Source organism: Hyperolius riggenbachi, chromosome 3, assembly GCF_040937935.1.
Source record: "Hyperolius riggenbachi isolate aHypRig1 chromosome 3, aHypRig1.pri, whole genome shotgun sequence".
NCBI classification, from domain to species: Eukaryota; Metazoa; Chordata; class Amphibia; order Anura; family Hyperoliidae; genus Hyperolius; species Hyperolius riggenbachi.
The window spans coordinates 339,675,126-339,695,388 of NC_090648.1; the positions used below are offsets into that span (position 1 = coordinate 339,675,126).

Sequence of the window (20,263 nt, forward strand, 5' to 3'; positions counted from 1 at the left end):
CCTTAGCAACTGCCTTCAGGAAATGCTTTTGAAAACAAAGAAAACCCTGAGAATACCCCATAAGGACATGGACAAGTCCAAAACCTGTAAGTCCTGTCAGGTTTTAACTGCTTACCTTTTTCACTGTAGTATTCCTTTCATGTCACCTCACAAATCTGGGTAGGGCAATTAATAATACTTGTTAAAATTCACTTTAATAAATAAAAAAAAAATATTAGTTTGCAACATATCATTTGACACATGAAAATAATCTGATAATGTAAGAGACAAGAATGGCAGAATTGGTCCCTTCAGCATTGCAGTCGCTCAACAACTATGCATAGAACACCTCACTGGTGGATTTCCTAGTATGTGGTTGTTTAACAGACTGCATAAGATGGCAAATACACAGCAGTGTTGGTTCTTTGTGCAAGCCCTGACTGGCTGAGCTACAGTTATCCAGAAAATATACATGGCATGCAAACATTTCACATAGTAGAAATATGTAGATCTAATAAAACATGCAATTTTAATGTCCACCCTGTAGTTTAAAGGTGCCCATTAATGGTGCACTTTTTCTCTAAATGCGATATGAATGATCGTAAATAATCTGAAGGAAATTATAGAATGTTCACATTTACTGAACGATTCTTTCTTCAAATGCAATCATATTTTCCAACTTTTGGATCGATTTTATCCTATAAAGCAATCGACCAAAGTATCGTTCACCATCGATTGCCTTCATAAACTGCGAAATTCCAATACAATTTGATCGTAAAAATCACATCAAAAGATTGCATGTGGTGAAAATATTGTTACCGTTAATGGGCACCTTAACTGTCCTGACAAAAGGCTGAGGATACAGGATGGGAAACTCATTTCAAACCTTCATGTTGTGTACTGAGTGCAGTTTGTGAAGTTTCCTCTCTAACAAGTGCCCCATTTGTACATGATGACTCAGTTTTAATGTTCTGCTGGGTTACCATAGATTGTGCACTGGAGACAAAGCAGGATGTCCAAAGCATGCACATCATTCAAATTAGATGATGTATGAGGACCTAGGGCGCAAAGTAAACGACAGTCCATTAAACGTGGCTTTTGCTCCACTCATCTATCAAAATGATACTTATACAAAGCAATGTGAAATCTCTATGTCTGTGGATTACAATGCAAACCATGGCCACGTAAGAATGGCACAGGCTCCTCTTAGCTGTTAGATTTATGCCATTTGATTGAGTAATGCAAACTGACACAGCACAAGCAGCATAAAACAAATTATATCTGGTACGCAATGGAAACCCTTCACTGAAATTCCACTTTTGTAAAAAAAAAACAAAAATATTACGGTAATAATAGCTATGACATAGCAAAAAAAAAATCTAGTGAAATCATCTTATATGACTCAGTATATCTGGAAATACATTGAAATGTTTCCAACAATTAAATCCGTCCTTCCTGGGTTAAAAGAATGAACTGCTCAGTAACTCCGATCATCCTGCAATTGGCTACACAAAGCTGGAAGAATTGCAACTCTTCCTATACACCTGGAACAGTAATCAGCATACCCTGACATACCCATTAGACATTTTGCTTTCAGGATAAAACCAATGTTATATATTGATTGCATATAATAATGTTTGCAAAAATCCTTGTGATTTAAAGAGCTAAAATACGTTTTGTTTGTTTTATTTTGTTTTTTACAGAGGAGTGGAATTTCACTTTAAAGATAAGAGAGTAAAAGGTAGACTACGTCATTCTTACCTGGGGTGTTAGGCCCAGATGGCTCTTGTATTTTGCCATTTAGCTGTACAGTGGCACTGGTAAGAGGTTGTTTTTCTGTTAAGGTTATCTTCACTCCCACAATGTTGTGGTCAGAAGTGGACTGCAATGAACAGTTGGAAGAGAGACCTTAGGTCACTTACACAGGAAACTAAACTAGCTATAGGCATTCAATCAATAATGTATTAGTAACGTCATATCTGGTGATGCTCTAAAGGCCTCCCACTCACTCCTACCCTTGATAAAACAGTCAGGATAGGTGGAAGCTGGATATCCTTAGTTGTCCCAGCTGACAACCAGATCAGACAATCTTTGGGGAATAGGCTTGGTTGGGTTTCCCTGCCCAATCTTCAGCTGCAGTGGGAGGCACTGATTTTCTCTCCCTTTTCCTCTCCACAAGAAATAATGTGCTGGGTCTGCTGAGCTGAACCTGTACATCTGCATCCTTGATAAGAAACATCGATAGCAGTCAGCTGCTTATGTCCAGTAGCCATTGAATGCTTTCATCCAACTTTAGGATGACTACACATTGTACTGTACTATGTACTATCTGTATTAAAGGGAAATATACTTAGTGCCATAAAATGGCATAGGTGGAAAGTAATGCAGGTATTAATGTCATACTGTGTACAAGTAGGAAGACACTGGACTCGTGCACATGCAGCCATTCTGCACTGTTTTAACACACTTCCTTTTTCCGTGCATCTGCTAGTCCTTCTGGTTCCTTGGCTATAGACTCCTATGGCAGGCTGTAATCAGTTAACTAATGGACCTAGGAGCTCAGAAAGGAAAGTCCAGCAGAAATATCTGAAGGCGCAATCCACCAACTCGCTATCATATCCTCACTAACCTCCCTTCCCCCTCGTATGGTCCTGGACAGAGTCCTGCTTTAATAATAATTGGAATGTTTGCTGATGCCTGAATTGAATATGTTGTTTATACAGGAGGAGCTCATTCTATATTGTGTCCCTACACACACACACACACACACAATTTACCTGGATACCTAGCCCAGCAACACACACACACACACACACACACACACACACACACACACACACACACACACACACACACACACACACACACACACACACCATTTACCTGGATACCTGGCCCAGCACCACACACACACCATTTACTGGCCCAGCAACACACACACACACACACACACACACACACACACACACACCATTTACCTGGATACCTGGCCCAGCACCACACACACACCATTTACTGGCCCAGCAACACACACACACACACACACACACACACACACACACAATTTACCTGGATACCTGGCCCAGCACCACACACACACCATTTACTGGCCCAGCAACACACACACACACACACACACACACACACACACACACACACACACACACACACACCATTTACCTGGATACCTGGCCCAGCACCACACACACCATTTACTGGCCCAGCACCACACACACACACACACACACACACAATTTACCTGGATACCTGGCCCAGCACCACACACACCATTTACCTGGATACCTAGCCCAGCACACCACACACACCATTTACCTGGATACCTGGCCCAACACCACACACACACACAATTTACCTGGATACCTGGCCCAGCACTGCTGCTATTGCTGTGACACACCTCTGCTTTGTGTTCTACAGAAGAAACACAGCTTGAAGGAGACGTTGGACTAACTGCATCTAAAATACATGAGAAAACCATGGTTATATATGGTTAGCAAAAAAACAGCATGCCTTAGCAGGTTTGTTTGCTGACACACCCATTTAGCGCTATTATTTTTATGTTTATATATAGCACTGATATATTCCACAACAGTTTAGAGTCCATAAGGGCCCTTTTCCACTAGCAATCGCTAGCGTTCACGCTGACCGCTAGCAATTGCTGAATATGAAAAAAAGTGCAGGAAAGTTCCGGCGATTGCGTTGACGATTTTGCTATGCTGTAGTGCACAGCAAAATCGCGGCAAATATCGCTCCGTGGCGGAATCGCGTTTGAGGCAAAAACGAATCGCGGTAGTGGAAATAACCTACTGCGATTCCTATGTTATTTAGCAAACCCTAGCGATTGTAAAATCGCTAGCGGTTTGCGATTTTGTGATTCAGCTAGCGCAAACGCCCTAGTGGAAAAGGGCCCTTAACCTGTGTTTACATAGTTAAAGTAAATGGATTCTGACTGGTTGATCTGGAGTTGCCTTGATAAAATAGCCTCTATAAATGGTAATGAGATCCATATACAAAGTGTCCTGCAAATGAGCTGCACTGCCCTTGTGCCATCAGATTGTTGTAACAAATGATCATACTGAGCTACTTTGTAACAGTAACTTGAACATAACAAGTAAAGGAACATCTATAGTGATCACAATTCATACACAAAAGCCACCAAATCTCACATCTTAACATAACTGACATTTACATTATTTTCCATATGTTCAATGACAGATGAAAGGTGATTGGTCACTCTACATCTGCTGTTTATAAGGGCCCAATAACCTAAACCGAAAAAGCCAAGAGCAACCAAATATCCAAATGATATCCTTTAATTTAATTCTAGTAATGCTTGGGTTCTAAGTGGCTCAATCGATCACTCCAGATTGGAAATCAATCAGGGAGTAGTGATCGATCTACTTCTGTGCACCTCTCATTCAGATCAAGAACTGATAAAACTTCTGCCTCCACAAGCTGTTTGCTCAACGTAGTACAAAGCAGTATAGTCCTCAATACCCCAGGGCTCCTCCCTTACACCCCCTAAATTTAAATTTGACATGATTTCTTTTGATGAACAGTCTAAAGTTCATCAGTCTGGCTTTCTGGGGTCAGTCAATCACTTGCAGATTTCATCAAAGTGATAGCACTGCCCAGAAAACCCTACATGAAGCCATCTTAGACAAAATCTGAGTAGTTGCTTTGTTCAGTCATGCCGTTTTTGCTCCAGTTTTCTTTGGTTCCGTGTTTGGAAATCAACCCCATTATGTTTTGCCACCATAACTTACTTTCCTCTTGGGAGCCTGTAAGTCCACTGTGAAGTGAATGCAATGGAGCAGCGTTTGCTGGAGGAGGAACACAAGCACTCTGTGCTGACAGTTCATTGAGGTGGGCAAGTTTTCCGGTACATGGTGACACTGGCACTTCTGGGCTGAGCTGCAGAAGGTATCTTTCAACAGTGGGCAGCTCATCCCATTTCACATGGAAACTGTTTGTAGTGGCTAAAATCAGCTGAACTTGTGAAGGTGCCGATGGCTTCTCTGAAAAGGAAATACAAATAGATTTACAAAAGGGATCTACTGCTGCAAACCCTATGCTTTTACATAACATAATACATGCGTATATTCAAAGGTCTACAAGATAAAAAAAGAATGAATTTATATTTTACTTTACGTTTATTCTACTGCTTATATCATTTCCAAATGATATTAATTACACAGACATACAGTTCAGCTCCCTGACAATCACACCGTTCAGCACGGAGAAGATGAAAGACATGCACAGGCCAGCTAACGGTGCCTGCAGGGTGTTACAGAGCAGAAATGGGGTATAGTTTTCAAGCATGGGCGCTTACTAACAAGCTGTTGGTGGACATCTGGGGACATGTGTACACACTTGGAAAAGGTGTCTAAAAGGATGTCAGTCATTTTAACCACTAGCCGCACAAGCAGCAGTATATCTACGCCCCCTAAGACTTTATCTAAAATCCTAGGTGCATGGATACTGGTCTTCTGTATCCTATGAGCGTGCCACCCTAGACCACCAATTAATGAATGGGAGCATTTGTTCCCAAAGCCAATCAAAGTGCCCAATTCATGATTGATCACTGGTTCGTGCTGAGAAGAGCAATCTGGTAAAGTAAGAATATGCAGATAGCTCAATGGGCATGTTAGCATGATTTTTTAAGGAGTTATCCCCAAGTTACCACTAAACCACCATGCCTCTGATTAGAGGCAACACACAGAATCCCTTAGGAAGAGCAGGGCAGCATCCCACACAAAGACTGCCAATGACATTTTGTGCAGGACTCTGGAGGGAACTTAATAAGCGTGTTCTGTGGTACAACTGTCTTTATTCAGACCAAAATGCATGAGCACTGTGCTCTGTTAGACACCACAAAATAAAAGGCCTTGTGAGTACAGTTTTCAGGACATTAACACTCACTTTTATTAAGCTAATCTCTCCCATATGTGCATCTTTCTGCATTAAACTCTACACAGATGGATCCCAGAGGCAAAGAAAATCTGTTAGCATTGCTCAAGTAGTAGTAGCACATAAGACTAAATGTACAACTTTATTCCCCAGCACTGATTTATTGAATGACCCGCCAAACAATGTTTTGAGTTACATTATTGTAAATGGGCAGAGCATTTACCAGTTCTCTAGCTACCTGTGTCAATGTACCAAAGGTCTCTACAACACACTTGGAAATTCCACGCTTTTTTGTAACCATCTCTTCCACTCCAAATGTAAAGACGTTTCCCAATTGTGACTGCGCTATGCCCCGCTCTGGGTCTTGGAAGATTGTCCTTCTCTTCTGAATTTTCTGCCATTAAGGCGGTCCACTCCATGGAGTCTGCACAACAAGATAAGATGTAAATGGTGACATCAATGCTCAAGCTTCCTAAAAGCAATTTGTCAATAAAACTGTTCTCAGTCACAGCCAAGCACCTTTCTAGACCTGCATACTACTGCTGTACAACTTACTGAATCAGTGCTGGTTCCAAGGCAGGCACACCCCTGTGAATGAATCGTGACACTCAGTCTAGTGAATCTGCGTGGCTGGTTACCATAGCAATGTGATAAGAAATCATACGAACCCAAATCCAAGTAGAAAAGGGAGTTGCTGCACTTCCACTGGTTCTCTTGAGCCGGTGAGCTACCCCCATTGGATGTTTGTGGAACCCAGCCGCCAAATACATACATTCTAAAACAGACAGGTAATATACTATTAAGAAAAGAAAATGACTCTTTTTTGAAAAAATGTAATCTACTGGTGTTTTAAGTATTAAGAATGATCAGAAAAGTCCAGTAAACTAGATAAAATGGACAGTATCACTGTTTTGTCATCCTATATTCAAACAAAAATGCAAGGTTTTTTTTTTGTTGTTTTTTAAACAATTTGCTAGACATATCAGTGTTGTACAACTGTTAGGCGATTAAAAAAAAATAAAAAGAAACTAGATTTCAAATTGCACTTCTTTGCAAACATGGAGTCTGTACTCTCTGGCACACAGACTACCCAGAACTTCTCATCATTCAGCAGAAGTAACTAGCAGAGCAGTAACTCCTACTGCTTATTTTCAATATTGCCTGCTATGGCAGCCAATCGTAAGCAGTGCTAAATCACTAGGAAAATCGCCATTGCATCACAGCACCCGATCACGCTTTTCAGTGGAAAAGGGCCCTCATTCCGTGCAAATCAAAAAGGACATTGAAAACAAACATTTTCTAACTTCCAGTGGGAACAAGAGAAACCAGAGACAAAAAAAATGGGGGTGGGGGGGGGGGGTCTAAATGCTGAACAAAGTCTCTTTTTCAAACCAATATCTTGATAGTGTAATAGTAAGCCAAGAACTTACCTGTCCCCTATTACATTAGCTGTGTGAAGGCTTCTAGGCAGAGGACCCACTCCTCTGGCTTCAGGACTACTCCATGTCATGGTTTCTACAACAACAGAAATACAGAAAAGATAACAGATTATTCTGAAAAGCAGAGGAATATACTTAGAGCAGCACTTACTGGTCAGAACTGTCACCAGATTTCAATAGAATCACATTACTTATTGCAGGATCCTGAAATGTTGCATCCTGTCAATGTGATAGATTGCTGAACAAAGTTGATAATAAAGAGGCACCAAAAAAACAATTCATAGAATTAAGAATAATTTCAACATTGTTATGGTAAAAAACTTTTAGCCCTACATCTTTAAAATCTGCATAATAATATGCTACATAACATTGTATACTAGAATACACTCAGCACATTAGAGATACAAAAAGAGGTATTTTAATTATGTATTTCAAAATATATAGGGGCCGATCCTATTCACCTTTTCTCCTGAGTTTTCTCCTAGAAGATAATTTTTCACCTTCTGTTTAAAATAACTTTCCAGCACTCCGCAATTGAAAAAGTACCGCAAAGTAGGTGAACAAAGTACTGTCAAGATTCTACTGATTTTATTGATAGGATGTGAAATATCACCCAGGATAAAAAGTGAACTGGATAAGACCCATAAATGTGAGAAAATACATTACCCCATTAATAGGATAAAACCTAAAATTAAGCTCTGTATAGACTTTAACTATTTAATGATTATTATAATAATTTCTGCTGACAGCCTGCTGGTAACCATCAGCTTGATTCATGAACCAACAGTAAATATACCGCACACACACACACACCGCGGGTTAATATTATGTTAGCATAGCATGCGCGCAATGCGCTTGTAGCACACATTAACATAGTAGCGGTCGCACTACTTTGAGTACCACTGTGTGTGCGCCTTAATATTTACCCGTGCTGCGTGCACATGGTATATTTACCGATGGTTCATGAATCAAGGCCCTTGTGACAGTTACACATGTTTGGTTTTCTCAAGCTGCATGTGCTGCCCTGTGCAGAAGTAGGAGGAACCCTCACAGTGCCCAAGCGCAAAGCAATTGTGTACAAAGAATCTGCCATAATCAAGTACTCGTACTCAATGCCAAGTACTCAATGCCAAGCAGCTGCAGCTAAAGCTAACAAAATTTTGGGATGCATTAAAAGGGAAATAAAAACTCGAGATGCTAGCATAATATTGCCCCTGTTTAACTCTCTAGTAAGGCCACATCTGGAACATGGAATTCAGTTCTGGGCACCACATTACAAAGAAGATATTGCAGTTTTAGAGCAGGTGCAAAGACGAGCAACAAAATTGATGCGTGGGATGGAAGGTCTCACTTACCAAGAAAGGTTAGATAAACTGGGTTTATTTAGTCTAGAGAAAAGACGCCTTAGAGGGGATCTAATTAACATGTATAAATACATCAGAGGGCAATATAATACCTTGGCGGATGAGCTTTTTGTCCCTAGGCCTTCTCAAAGGACTAGAGGACATGATCTGCGCATGGAGGAAAAATGTTTTAGCCATTTATTTAGGAAAGGGTTCTTTACAGTAAGAGTGATTAAGATGTGGAATGCATTGCCACAGGAAGTCGTTATGGCAAACTCTATACCTGCATTTAAAGGGGGCTTAGATGCTTTCCTTGCGTTGAAAGACATCCATGGCTACAATTACTAGGTAATGCCTAATGATGTTGATCCAGGGATTTTATCTGATTGCCATCTGGAGTCGGGAAGGAATTTTTCCCTTTAGGGGCTAATTGGACCATGCCTTGTAAGTGTTTTTTCGCCTTCCTCTGGATCAACAGGGATATGTGAGGGAGCAGGCTGGTGTTGTACTTTATACTGGTTGAACTCGATGGACGTATGTCTTTTTTCAACCAAAATAACTATGTAACTATGTAACTATGTAACTAAGTACTTGTGCCCCATTCTTTGCTGAGCACTGATAAATGCTTGTACAAACTCACAGATCATGAATGATAATTTCAAACCAAAAGTTTACTGAGTGCACATAACTTTATTGAGTAACAGAACTGTGCAGAACAAAATAGGGAAAAAAATGCATATATGTTCAGTTTAACGAACCCACACACCATTCTTCATAATAATGGAATAACGTCAACACAGCTCACCAATGTCTAGTTCCCACAGGTCGCCAAGCCGACACCCAGACATTCCTCCAAAGATATACAACTTTGATTTCCTATGATCTTTTCTGCTGCTGAATATGACAGCTGAATGGGACTCGCGCGGAGAAGGAGGGGTTCCCTTGGTGGGTAGTATATTCCAGCCAACGACTCCACTTCCTGGACGCAACTCAAGTTCATAAAAATCATTCAGATACCTGGTATGTGATAAATATAAAATGTATCTTCAGTTGCAAAGTGGTTTTGCATGTGATTCATAGTCAATAGCATATAGATCAGCAAAATCGCAGGCAATACGATTATTGGATTGCAACACAGCAAGTGGAAAAGGCATGAAAACAGGCCAATCTCCTTTAATCAACGTCGAGCAGCATGGAGTAGGAGGGAGGTAATTATGGAGCTGTATTAATTTCAGACAAGAATATCTGCATATGGAATGTGCAAGGACTGATGCTGTACATAAAAAAATGCTTCACTCTGAATGAGCATTAGTACACACAAAATTTTTTTTAAAAAAAATAAAAAATCTGCGGTTTCAAAATTCTGAAGTCCATACAATAGAATCGACCCTTCTCAATGAAAATCAGAGTGGAATCAAGATGAGGTATTTATTTGCCTTTGCACATTACAAATCATCTTTACAGGATATAGAAGAAGATGAAGGTTGCATTCTTTATTAACTGTCAAATAATGCTTATTGCCTGGCTGCTATGCTGACCTTTTGGCTTTAGGTGGTACTTAGACACACATCTGATCTGCAAATGAGTCCTAGGGCACTAAATCAAAGACTCTAGATCAGCAGGACAGCCAGGCATGTAGCATTTTTTTTCTACAGGAAATAAAGGTGTTTGAAAATCCCCCTTACAGAGTCAATTATACAAAAACCTTTCCCTCCTTCATATCAATGCAGAAGCTAAACATGTGGAGAACATATTTTAAGATGTGTATTTTGGCAAAGTTCTGCAGTGATCCAAGCAGTAACCAGTAGGAAAGGTCAATGAGATATTAATCAACTTGGAATTATTTCTATTTTTTACAACGTAAAAATGGCCCAATGAAATCCTCCATCGGCAGGATTTGCTTGGTCCATTGTCAAGCTGCATTAATTTGCATAATCTTGCATCAATTATTTGCATCTTATTGACCACCCCTAGTAACCAGGAGACAACCTCAATGGCTTGAATTAATCACAGCCTTTCCCCATGTGCACATTGAAGCAAGATCCTCATGAGTACTGCACAATGAGGAGTTGGAGGCAAAACTCTTCACAAAGTATACTCCACATTACACAGTACAGTACTCTGCCTACAGCACTGCTCATCAGAAATGTCTGACTACCTGGGAATGTTGTTGTTGGTGTCTTCACTCTCATTGGCTAGACCGCCAAACAAGTAACATTTATTGCCATGGAGGGTAAAACTGTGGCCCAACCGAGGACAAGGTGGAGATCCATTGGAGGCAGGTTGAGGTTTCATCTTCTTCCACAGCCAGCGACTCGCCTTGAAAACAAACAGACTGATTACTCTTGCTTCAGATCTGGATCATATCAGACCAGTTGCTGAAAGGGTAGAAATTCAGCAGGTATATCACTGTTGTAACATGCACATGTACATAGCCACTAATGTCTTAATACATCTAGGAACCACTGGCAGGTTACTAACTTTTTAGTTATATAGTCTGATATGATCAATGAAGCTAAAATAGACCTAAAAGCTGGCTGTGTACATACACAGTTTTGTTTTTCTTTTTTGCAGTTACAAAAGTGCTGCTACTATTGTTTGACGTGAGAAATCTCAATTCACAAAAATTGCAGTAATTTGGTTCAGGTGGTCAACCTTAGCAAAGCGTTTCACCTGATGTATTCCTACACTAACCTTGCACCACACATAACCCTGCAACCAAACATATTCTGCGTCATGCCGTTACTGGAAGCATGCATCCATGCTCTTAACCTAGACAGAGAGCCCATACACCATGCGTCTGGACCTGTTCTAGCAAGCAACGCTTATCACAGCTCTCACCATTTATATGGTATAAAGAGAAGAGTAGAAACAGGGGTAAGCATAGAAAAGACCCACAAAATGGTCCAAATAAAACAAACATAAAACTAACTGGACACAGACAGCGGCCAAAGCAACCGAGCATATCTGACCTTATTGTAAAACATTTTCAAAGGGTCCCAGAGGTAACTATCTAACTTCAGGTACGCTTTAAAGTGGTCTGAAACTAAAAAGGTGTTTTCCTACTTTTTATTACTCATACAGTTATATTTGTTTTGTGCACATGTAATATTGCCTGTTTACAAATTACAAGTTTCCAAAGTGTAGTTTTTCTTGCCCTGAAAGCTGGCATTGCATTTTATTATTTTTCTATTATAACTGCTTTTTATTATATATTAAAATCTTCGAATGTGCTATTCAGAACACTGTGTGCCTGAAGCAGAGACAGTTTCTCAGAGAGTGTTTGTTTACATTCCAGTGTTGATACATGTGTGTTTAACAAGAAAAAAAAAAAAATATATATATATATATATATATATATATATATATATATATATATATATATATATATATATATATATATATACACACACATATATACACACACACACTGTTATCTCCAGTTTGGATGCGGATTTCAAGCTGTGAGGAATCTTTTAGAACAATGTACAAAATGCTGGCTTTCAGACCACTTTAAAAGATAACTCTGCATAGAGGTAGCACTGCAATTTGTAATGTGTCTAGCAGTGGCCCTTCATCATCAACAGGTTGCAGTCTTTGACCGAGGAGCAAAACAACAGGTTTTAACTTCCTACTTAAAGGCTTTGTTCACATCTAAAATTAAAATTGCTGATGGCCGCGTTTTGCGCTTTTTTCCCGGCGCTCCACTGCGCGTTACAATTTTGTACAAAGCGCTTTGTAAGCACTTTTGCAGAGCCATTCTGTTTTTTCACTTCCTGACAGCAGTCAGGAAGTGAACTCTTTCACCCGGAAATGGATAAATACAATGTATTTATTCATAACAGCGCAAACGCAGGATAAAGCGATTTGTGAGCATTTTGCACATTTCCTATACCTACCATTGTAGCAAAATCGCCCAGAAAATTGTACATGCAGCGCTTTGCTGAACGGAAAGTGGACGCAACGCGCTGATATAAACTATCGCAGCCGTGCCCAACCTACGGCCCGCGGGCCATTTGTTGCCCGTGAAGCCAATTTCTGTGGCCCGCGCGGTGTCTGCCTGCAGAGAGGGAGAGGATCGGGTGGTATTGCGTAGTATCAGCACTCAGCGGGACGCGCATACACCAGCGTGTGCTCGTATTCAGCCCTGGGTAGCGCTGGGATAGTCAGAAAGCCTCGCTCATTGGTTACTGCAGGAACCTTCCTCCAATAGGAATCAGCCTAATTCCTATTGGAGGAAGGTTCCTGCAGTAACCAATGAGAGAGGCTTTCTAACTATCCCAGCACTACCCGGGGCTGAAAACAAGCACACGCTGGTGTATGCGCGTCCCGCCGAGTGCCATACTACGCAATACCACCCGATCCTCTCCTCCTCCGCAGGCAGACACCGGGGCACACGCTGTGACAGCCTCCTTAGCTCCACACAGAGCCGACAGCCTCCTCAGCCCCACACTACAGGCCACGTGCGGGTAATTAGGCCTCTGTTCCTCCTCAGCAGAGCTGACAGCCTCCTCAGCCAGCACACTACAGGCCACTCTCATACCATTGCTGCATTGATCTGCCCTGTGCATACACCCAAACAGCCACAAACTTCTCATTAAGAAAATGTGCATCACATGGTGAGTACAACAATTCTTATATTGTCGTTTTCTTTCCATTTCCAACACCATGTTAACTGTTACTAGAAAAACGTTGAATGTTTTACATCGAAATTTTGTATGCATGTGTTCCGGCCCTCGAGATTTTTCTTGATTTGAAGTTCGGCCCTCGGGCCAAAAAAGGTTGAGCACCACTGAACTATCCCATAAGGTTTCATTGCACTAGCGATTTCAGGGTGTTTTTAAAAATCACTGATGCTCAAAAAAAACAAAAACTGCCCTAGGTGTGAACAAGCAAGGCCAGAAACCCACTAGGATCGATTTTCTGAGCGCTTTGAAAACTCTTGTTAATGTAATGCTATGGGTGTGATCCCAGTTGAGCGATGTGATTTTATACAAATCTCCCATAGCATTGCATTAACAAGAGCATTTTGAAATCACTAGCAATTAGAAATCGCTCCTAGTGGGTTTCTGTCCTTACAGTGATTCTCTACCAGCTAGAAGTCCATAATGAAGGGTGGGGGAGAATGCCTCTGGCAGAGTTTTCCCAGGAAGATCTCTGACCCAGTACTTTTTTTTTTTTTTTGAGAAAATGGATTTTGAATACTTCAAATAAAAAAATGTTTTTTTTAAAGTCAGCAAAATGACATTCTGCAGCAGAATTCAGAATGTCATTGCTCTGGAGCTTGCTATACTTAGTATAGCAAGTCTAAAGCTGGAAAGGAGATTGACGTGTGCGGCACTGTTTATCGGTCATCGGGGCAGGGATCAACGCGTGTGTACATTCATTTCACCTGGGGAGGGGGCAGGTATTTGGGGGGTCTCCTTTTTGTAGGGGGCTCCCAGATGCTACCATTAACCCACCCTAGGGTGTCAAAGCCCCTACCTCCATTGCCCAGGAGGTTAAGAGCATGGATTGGGCAAGAACTCTTCCAGAGTCTCCCCATACCATGGACCATGTGGTCTGGTATAGCTCAGGCTCTGGAGTCCCCACACGGTCTGGGCTCCACAAACTGGCTATCTCATCCTGCATAAATGACAGGGGTTAAAATGGATCAGGAGGGGGGATCCCACACACATTTTTATATTAAACTTTTTAATTGGCAAATCACAGTTAAAAATAATGACGTGAGGTCCCCTCTCCAAAGGGGTCTCCCTGCAGACGTTGGTTTTCATGAATTTTCACTGTAAAATTTACAAACGCTATAGACGAGATTTCTCGGTGTATGCAGATGGGCATTAACAGCCACATACAGTCCCTAATCAGACCTCCTGAACAGGAGAAAGCACTTATCTGCACCATTACTGTGGTTGTACTTTTAACATTCTGTGGGTGCAGTAGTACTTTGTGTTCTTGTTTACCAAGAGATTACGGTACAGGGTACAATACTCGACTGCTACTTAAATAAAATATGCAGCATAGGTAAAAACACATATTATACCTGCAACTCATAAAGGTCATTGCTGTATCTTCCATATTCCACCATTCCCCCAAATACCAGGATCCTTGTTCCATCACATACAAATCCATGAGCAGCACAACCTGGGGGAATGTCCCCTCTCACAGCTGGGAGAAACCACTGATTTGTAACTGTCAGGGAAAAAAAATACACAGAAGAATTAACATACAGAGAATTTTAGCAAACCTAATGGTACGTACACACTTGCGATAACAATCTTTTACAAGGAACGATAGTTACCAGATGAACAATATGGGAACGATTGGAATGCAACAATGGGATGCAGCAATCATCATACACATTAACGATCGTTGTCGCAGAAAAGAACGATCAGAGGGAAATGTTGCGTACATATTTATATCAAATAAAAAAAACAAAACAATCAAACATGGGGATACAATAGATAAGAATATATGATAGTTAACTTGAAAACAAAGTTTGTTTGAAATTTATAATCTAACAATCGTTATGGGCCGCGCTACACAGGAAGTAAGGAAGCTGGGCACAATCCAACGCAGGCGCATTGGCCCTTGTAACGATCGTTCTCGGCAGATAACTGTACACACTATAGTTTTGTAACAATTGTCGTTCAATATGATCCGTCCTGTTGGATTTTCTCATCGTGGCGATATCATTAGTTCGTCGTTGTACTTAATGATCATTTGGTAAAGTTCTTTACCCGATTGTCGGCAGACCGATCGTTAAGCTGCTGTTTCAAACGACCATAGTCGCAAGTGTGTACGTACCATTAGGTTAGTTCACATCAGAAGTGCATCTATTTATGGCAATGGTTATTACCAGCAATTAAAAAAAATCTCAACAAATAGGCAAACTCCAAGTGAACTGGCACTGGGCAGTATTCTACTTTAAAGGGAACCAGAGAAGTTGGGGGGGAGCTCTTATACATACCTGGGGCTTCCAGCCCCATACGCACGGATCGCTCCCACGGCGCCGTCCTCTGCTGCCTGGATCTGCCGGTACCGGGTCTCGTCATTGCCGCGAGTCGGCCAGCAGACGCGGCCAACTGTCCGCATCACACGGGGCTCCCTCCTTATACGTACGCATGAGGCTGCCTACTGCGCAGCCTCATGCGTACGGGTATGGAGGGAGCCCCTGTGATGCGGACAATTGGCCGCGTCCGCCGGAAGTGACGGTACCCGCCGATACAGGAAGCGGAGGATGGCGGCGTGGGAGCGATCGAGGCTCATGAGGCTGGAAGAAACCCCAGGTATGTATAAAACCTTGTTCTATTTTTTATTAACATTCCTCTCTGGTTCCCTTTAAATGAGTTGTCAGGGCAAATCTAGTAAAATGAGTGGTACTTACAGGGGGCTTCCTCCAGTCCCAAGCTCCCAGGACCTCCCTCCCCGCAGCTCTGCCCGCAGCCGTTCGCTGGAGCTCCGACCCGGTCCCCGGCGATGACATCAGAGCGACCTGGAGGTCGCTCTGTACTGCACCTGCGCGATCAGCGCTGTCAATCAACGCCACGTGGGCCGGAGCGGACTGATGTCATCGCCGGGGACCGGGTCGGAGCTCCGGCGAACGGCTGCAGACAGAGCTGCGGCGAGGGAGGTCCTGGGAGCTTGGGGCTGGAGGAAGCCCCCAGTAAGTACCACTCATTTTACTAGCTTTGCCCTGACAACTCCTTTAAAGGGAACCTAAACTTAAGGTTATGGATTTTTCCTTTTAAAATAATACCAGTTGCCTGACTCTCCTGCTGATCCTGTGTCCCTAATACTTTCAGCCACAGCCCCTAAACAAGCATGCAGATCAGGTGCTCTGACTGAAGTCAGGCCCAGTGCACACCGAGCGGTTTTTGGAGCGATCCGCCGGCCGCATCCGCCTATAAAAACGCTTGTCTAATGTATTGCAATGGGATGGTGCACACCGGCGGTTTTCGCCAAGCCGCAAACGCGCCCCCTGCTGCGCGTTTGTGGATTTCGGAAGCGTTTCGTCCTCAATGTAAAGTATAGGAAAAACGCAAACCGCTCTGAAAAACGATACTTCAGAGCGGTTTGCCAGGCATTTTTGTTACAGTAGCTGTTCAGTAACAGCTTTTACTGTAACAATATGTGTAATCTGCTACACAAAAACGCACCCAAAACCGCTAGGTATGTTTAGAAAACCTCTCTAAACATACCTAGAATCGCTCTGAAATCAGCTCCCAAAACCGCTAGCGTATTGCGGATCTGCTAGCGGTTTTGGTGTGCACTGGGCCTCAGACTGGATTAGGTGCATGCCTGTTTCAGGTCTGTGATTCAGCCACCACTGCAGCCAAAGAGATCAGCAGGACTGCCAGACAACTGGTATTGTTTAAAAGATAACATCCATATCCCTATCAGTTTAGGTTCCCTTTAAGGAACCCAGCAGGAAACCTCATGGGGAAAATCAGCTAACGTGAATGGCACCCTCTCAAGCCAAGACAAATAACATTTATATAGCGCTTTTCTCCTGGCGCACTCAAAGCGCCAGAGCTGCAGCAACTAGGGCGCGCTCTATAGGCAGTAGCAGTGTTAGGGAAACTTACTGAACAGGCAGAGACGAGATTCTTACCCTGGTCTCCTGTGTCAGAGGCAGAACCCTTAACCATCCAGCCACCACACACACCTCTCACACCGCTAGGTTTCCATTAGGTTGTAGCAAATACCACTCACACTATTTGGTCAATCACGTTTTGTGCTGTAGACTCAGAGGGTGGTATTATTGGAGAACTGTTCCCAGTGGCGTAGCAATAGGGGATGCAGAGTTTGTGTCCGCAGAGGGGCCCTCCCTCAATGGCCGTATTAGCTCTTTATTGGTCCTCTGCTGGTAATAATCACTTCCATAGATGCTTTGAATGGTGGTAATTATTAAACTGTTCCCCATCCCTTGCTTGCACCATTAATACCGTGGATGTCCTTGACAGGTTTTGGGGCTTGATTCACTAACTGGTGCTAATCTAGTTAGCACACCTAAAAAGTTTGGTTTGCGGTGCGCCAAAAAGATCGCAAGGTGCGATGTTAACGTCGCACCCTTCGCATAAAAAGTGACCCCCGATGCCCTGGAAACGCCGCACCCGGTGCAACCATAATGGCGCATAGGGTGCAATGACAACTTCGCATGCAACGTTATCGTCGGGTGCCACGTTTCCAGGGCACCGGAGGTCACGTTTCACGCGAAGGGTGTGACGTTAACATCGCACTATCTTTACGGCGCACCGTAAATCACGCGCAGAGCAATTTTGGGCGTGATACAGGGCTTTTCACAAGCGTGCTAATCAAGCCCTTGGTGTGCTATATGAATTGATATGTATAGAGTGCTTGGGGGCCCAATGTAAAACTTGCACTGGGGCCCAAAACTCCTTAGCTGCTGACCGTTCCCTATGAGGTTTCCTGCTGAGTCCCCTAAAGTAGACTAGCAAAAATTGCATATTATAAACACTACTGTATAGATAGACAAAAGTACTTTCATCATGCTGCAAAGTTTCTGACTTTATGCTGGGAATAATGCATGGGTCAATTCTGGAGCTCAAGTGTTTTGCCCGCTTGATTCTCTTATCTTCCACTCATTTTTCTTATCTTTTTTCAACTCACTTCAATGACAAATCGAGCGGCAAAACAATCAAACTGTGATCAAACATGTCGGAAATTATCTATCGAACCATCTTATCAGCTTAGAATCGAGCCGTGTATTCTCAACATAATGCTGGGAATACACGGTTCATTTGAAATTATCAATCGAGCCGCTGATGGCTCGATTGATCATTTCCGACCTGTCCGATACCCCGCCGAATCGATTGCGCGCGCGATACCGGCGAGGAGAACAAAAGAAGAAACGCACAGAAGATTAGGAAATGCCCGCGGGGGACGAGCGGGAATTGATCCACACGTCCACGGGGACGCACCGGTATCGAACCAGCGGCTCGATTCCAGAGCATAAACGCACCGTGTATTCCCTGCATTAGACTCTTTCTAGGAATGCTATGCATCAGAGCTGATGTAAAGGGCCATCAAAAAAAGTCGATTTCAGCTTCCAGTACATCTTGGATGGAAATCCACAGCTTCCTCCAATTCAGTCACTATAGACAGCCAAGGCTGTGCACATGATGGACTGCCTGCACTGAGTGACAGTAAATCAGTAGCATAGAAAGTGATGTGACATTCCATCCATAGTCTTTTATCACAGCTTAATATGGTGAGCTGACAACAAGTGCTCTCATGTTGTCTTCTCTCTGCTGTCACCTTCTGCTGCTTCAGGCAACTTTATGTCACACTGTAACTTTCCCCGTGCTCCTCCCCAGCCATCGGGTCACAGAGCAGGGCTCTATGCAGGCTGCGAGGCCTCCCACCCGGCCAGGGGCTCCTCCGCTTCCTCCTCGTCCTCACCCGTGTTATAGACGTGCAGCTCCTCCGCTATGCCCTCGTTACCGCCCCCAAACACGATCATCAGCTCCCGAATGGCCACAGCGCGGTGCCCATGCCTTGCATGAGGGACCGGACCGCTGGACGAGGTCACCCGCCTCCAGTTTAACCGGGCGGGATCCGCCGCCATCAGATGCCGAGCCGCCTCCTCCGAGCCCCCATCCCATAATGCAGCGGGGCGGCGGGGTCACCAGCAGGGCGAGCAGCGGCGGGGGAGGCGGGGATACAGCACTGTCTGTCACCAGTGCGGGCGGCCGGTCAGGCTGGGGGTGCAGAGACCGGCTTATACACCAGCATTATAATATACCCTCCTGCCTTCCCGGCTCCTCATATGGTGGCTAGGAAATGGTATGGGCAGCTGCAGGCAGAGATATGTAGATGATGTAGACAAGAGCTGCAGCGCTCTCTGAGGTGGCATCTCCCTCATACTTATCGCCAAGTGCATTAATACTGTACAGCTGCTGATAATCTAGTTATAAGGACTAATTATCTGTGCGCTGAAGATGGAAGATGTTATGAAAGCTACGTACACACGGTAGACTTTATTGTGTGTACAGCACAGGTGGTGACCACTGACATGGGTAGCTGCCACTTCACCAGTCCTCATAACTGGAAACTTTCAGCTATGCCTTTCCTGCAGGGCTTGTGTGACTGGGGTGCTGCTCACTGAGGGCAATACAGGAGACAATTTATAAAGACTACCAGTGGCATAGCTAAGGAGCTGTGGGCCCCGATGCAAGTTTTACATTGGGGCCCCCTAAGCACTCTATACATAACAATTGATAAGGTGCACCAGAACCTGCAAATGGCAACTACAGTGTCAGAGGTGCAAGAAGAGGATGAGGAACAGCTAGTTAATGATTACCACTATTCAAAGTATCTATAGAAGTGATTATTATGAGCACAGGACCAATAGAAAGCTAATACTTTGGTTGAGGAAGGGCCCCTTGGGGCCCCTCTGTCCCAAGGGCCCCAATGTGGTGGCTACCTCTGCAACCCCTATTGCTACGCCCCTGAAGACTATTATTCCAGTGGCTTAGCAAGGGGGATGCAGAGGTCACAACCGCACCGGGGCCCTGGACCAGAGGGGCCCATTAGAGGCCCTCCTTCACCTAT

The 20,263-nt window shown here is 43.4% G+C and overlaps 1 protein-coding gene across 1 annotated transcript in view; it reads right to left on the minus strand.

The window, feature by feature from the left end:
• HCFC2 (host cell factor C2) overlaps nucleotides 1-19,324 on the minus strand; it is a 31,009-nt gene extending 11,685 nt beyond the window's left edge. The window contains exons 1-10 of the mRNA XM_068276917.1: nucleotides 19,112-19,324; nucleotides 14,730-14,878; nucleotides 10,848-11,008; nucleotides 9,495-9,706; nucleotides 7,338-7,422; nucleotides 6,576-6,682; nucleotides 6,146-6,331; nucleotides 4,764-5,015; nucleotides 3,353-3,453; nucleotides 1,741-1,861 (exon numbers count right to left, since the gene is read on the minus strand). Of these exons, the coding sequence (XP_068133018.1) occupies nucleotides 1,741-1,861; nucleotides 3,353-3,453; nucleotides 4,764-5,015; nucleotides 6,146-6,331; nucleotides 6,576-6,682; nucleotides 7,338-7,422; nucleotides 9,495-9,706; nucleotides 10,848-11,008; nucleotides 14,730-14,878; nucleotides 19,112-19,277 (1,540 nt within the window). The 5' untranslated portion in view covers nucleotides 19,278-19,324. The remainder of the gene's footprint in view (nucleotides 1-1,740; nucleotides 1,862-3,352; nucleotides 3,454-4,763; nucleotides 5,016-6,145; nucleotides 6,332-6,575; nucleotides 6,683-7,337; nucleotides 7,423-9,494; nucleotides 9,707-10,847; nucleotides 11,009-14,729; nucleotides 14,879-19,111) is intronic.
• Between the last annotated feature and the right edge of the window lie 939 nt (nucleotides 19,325-20,263).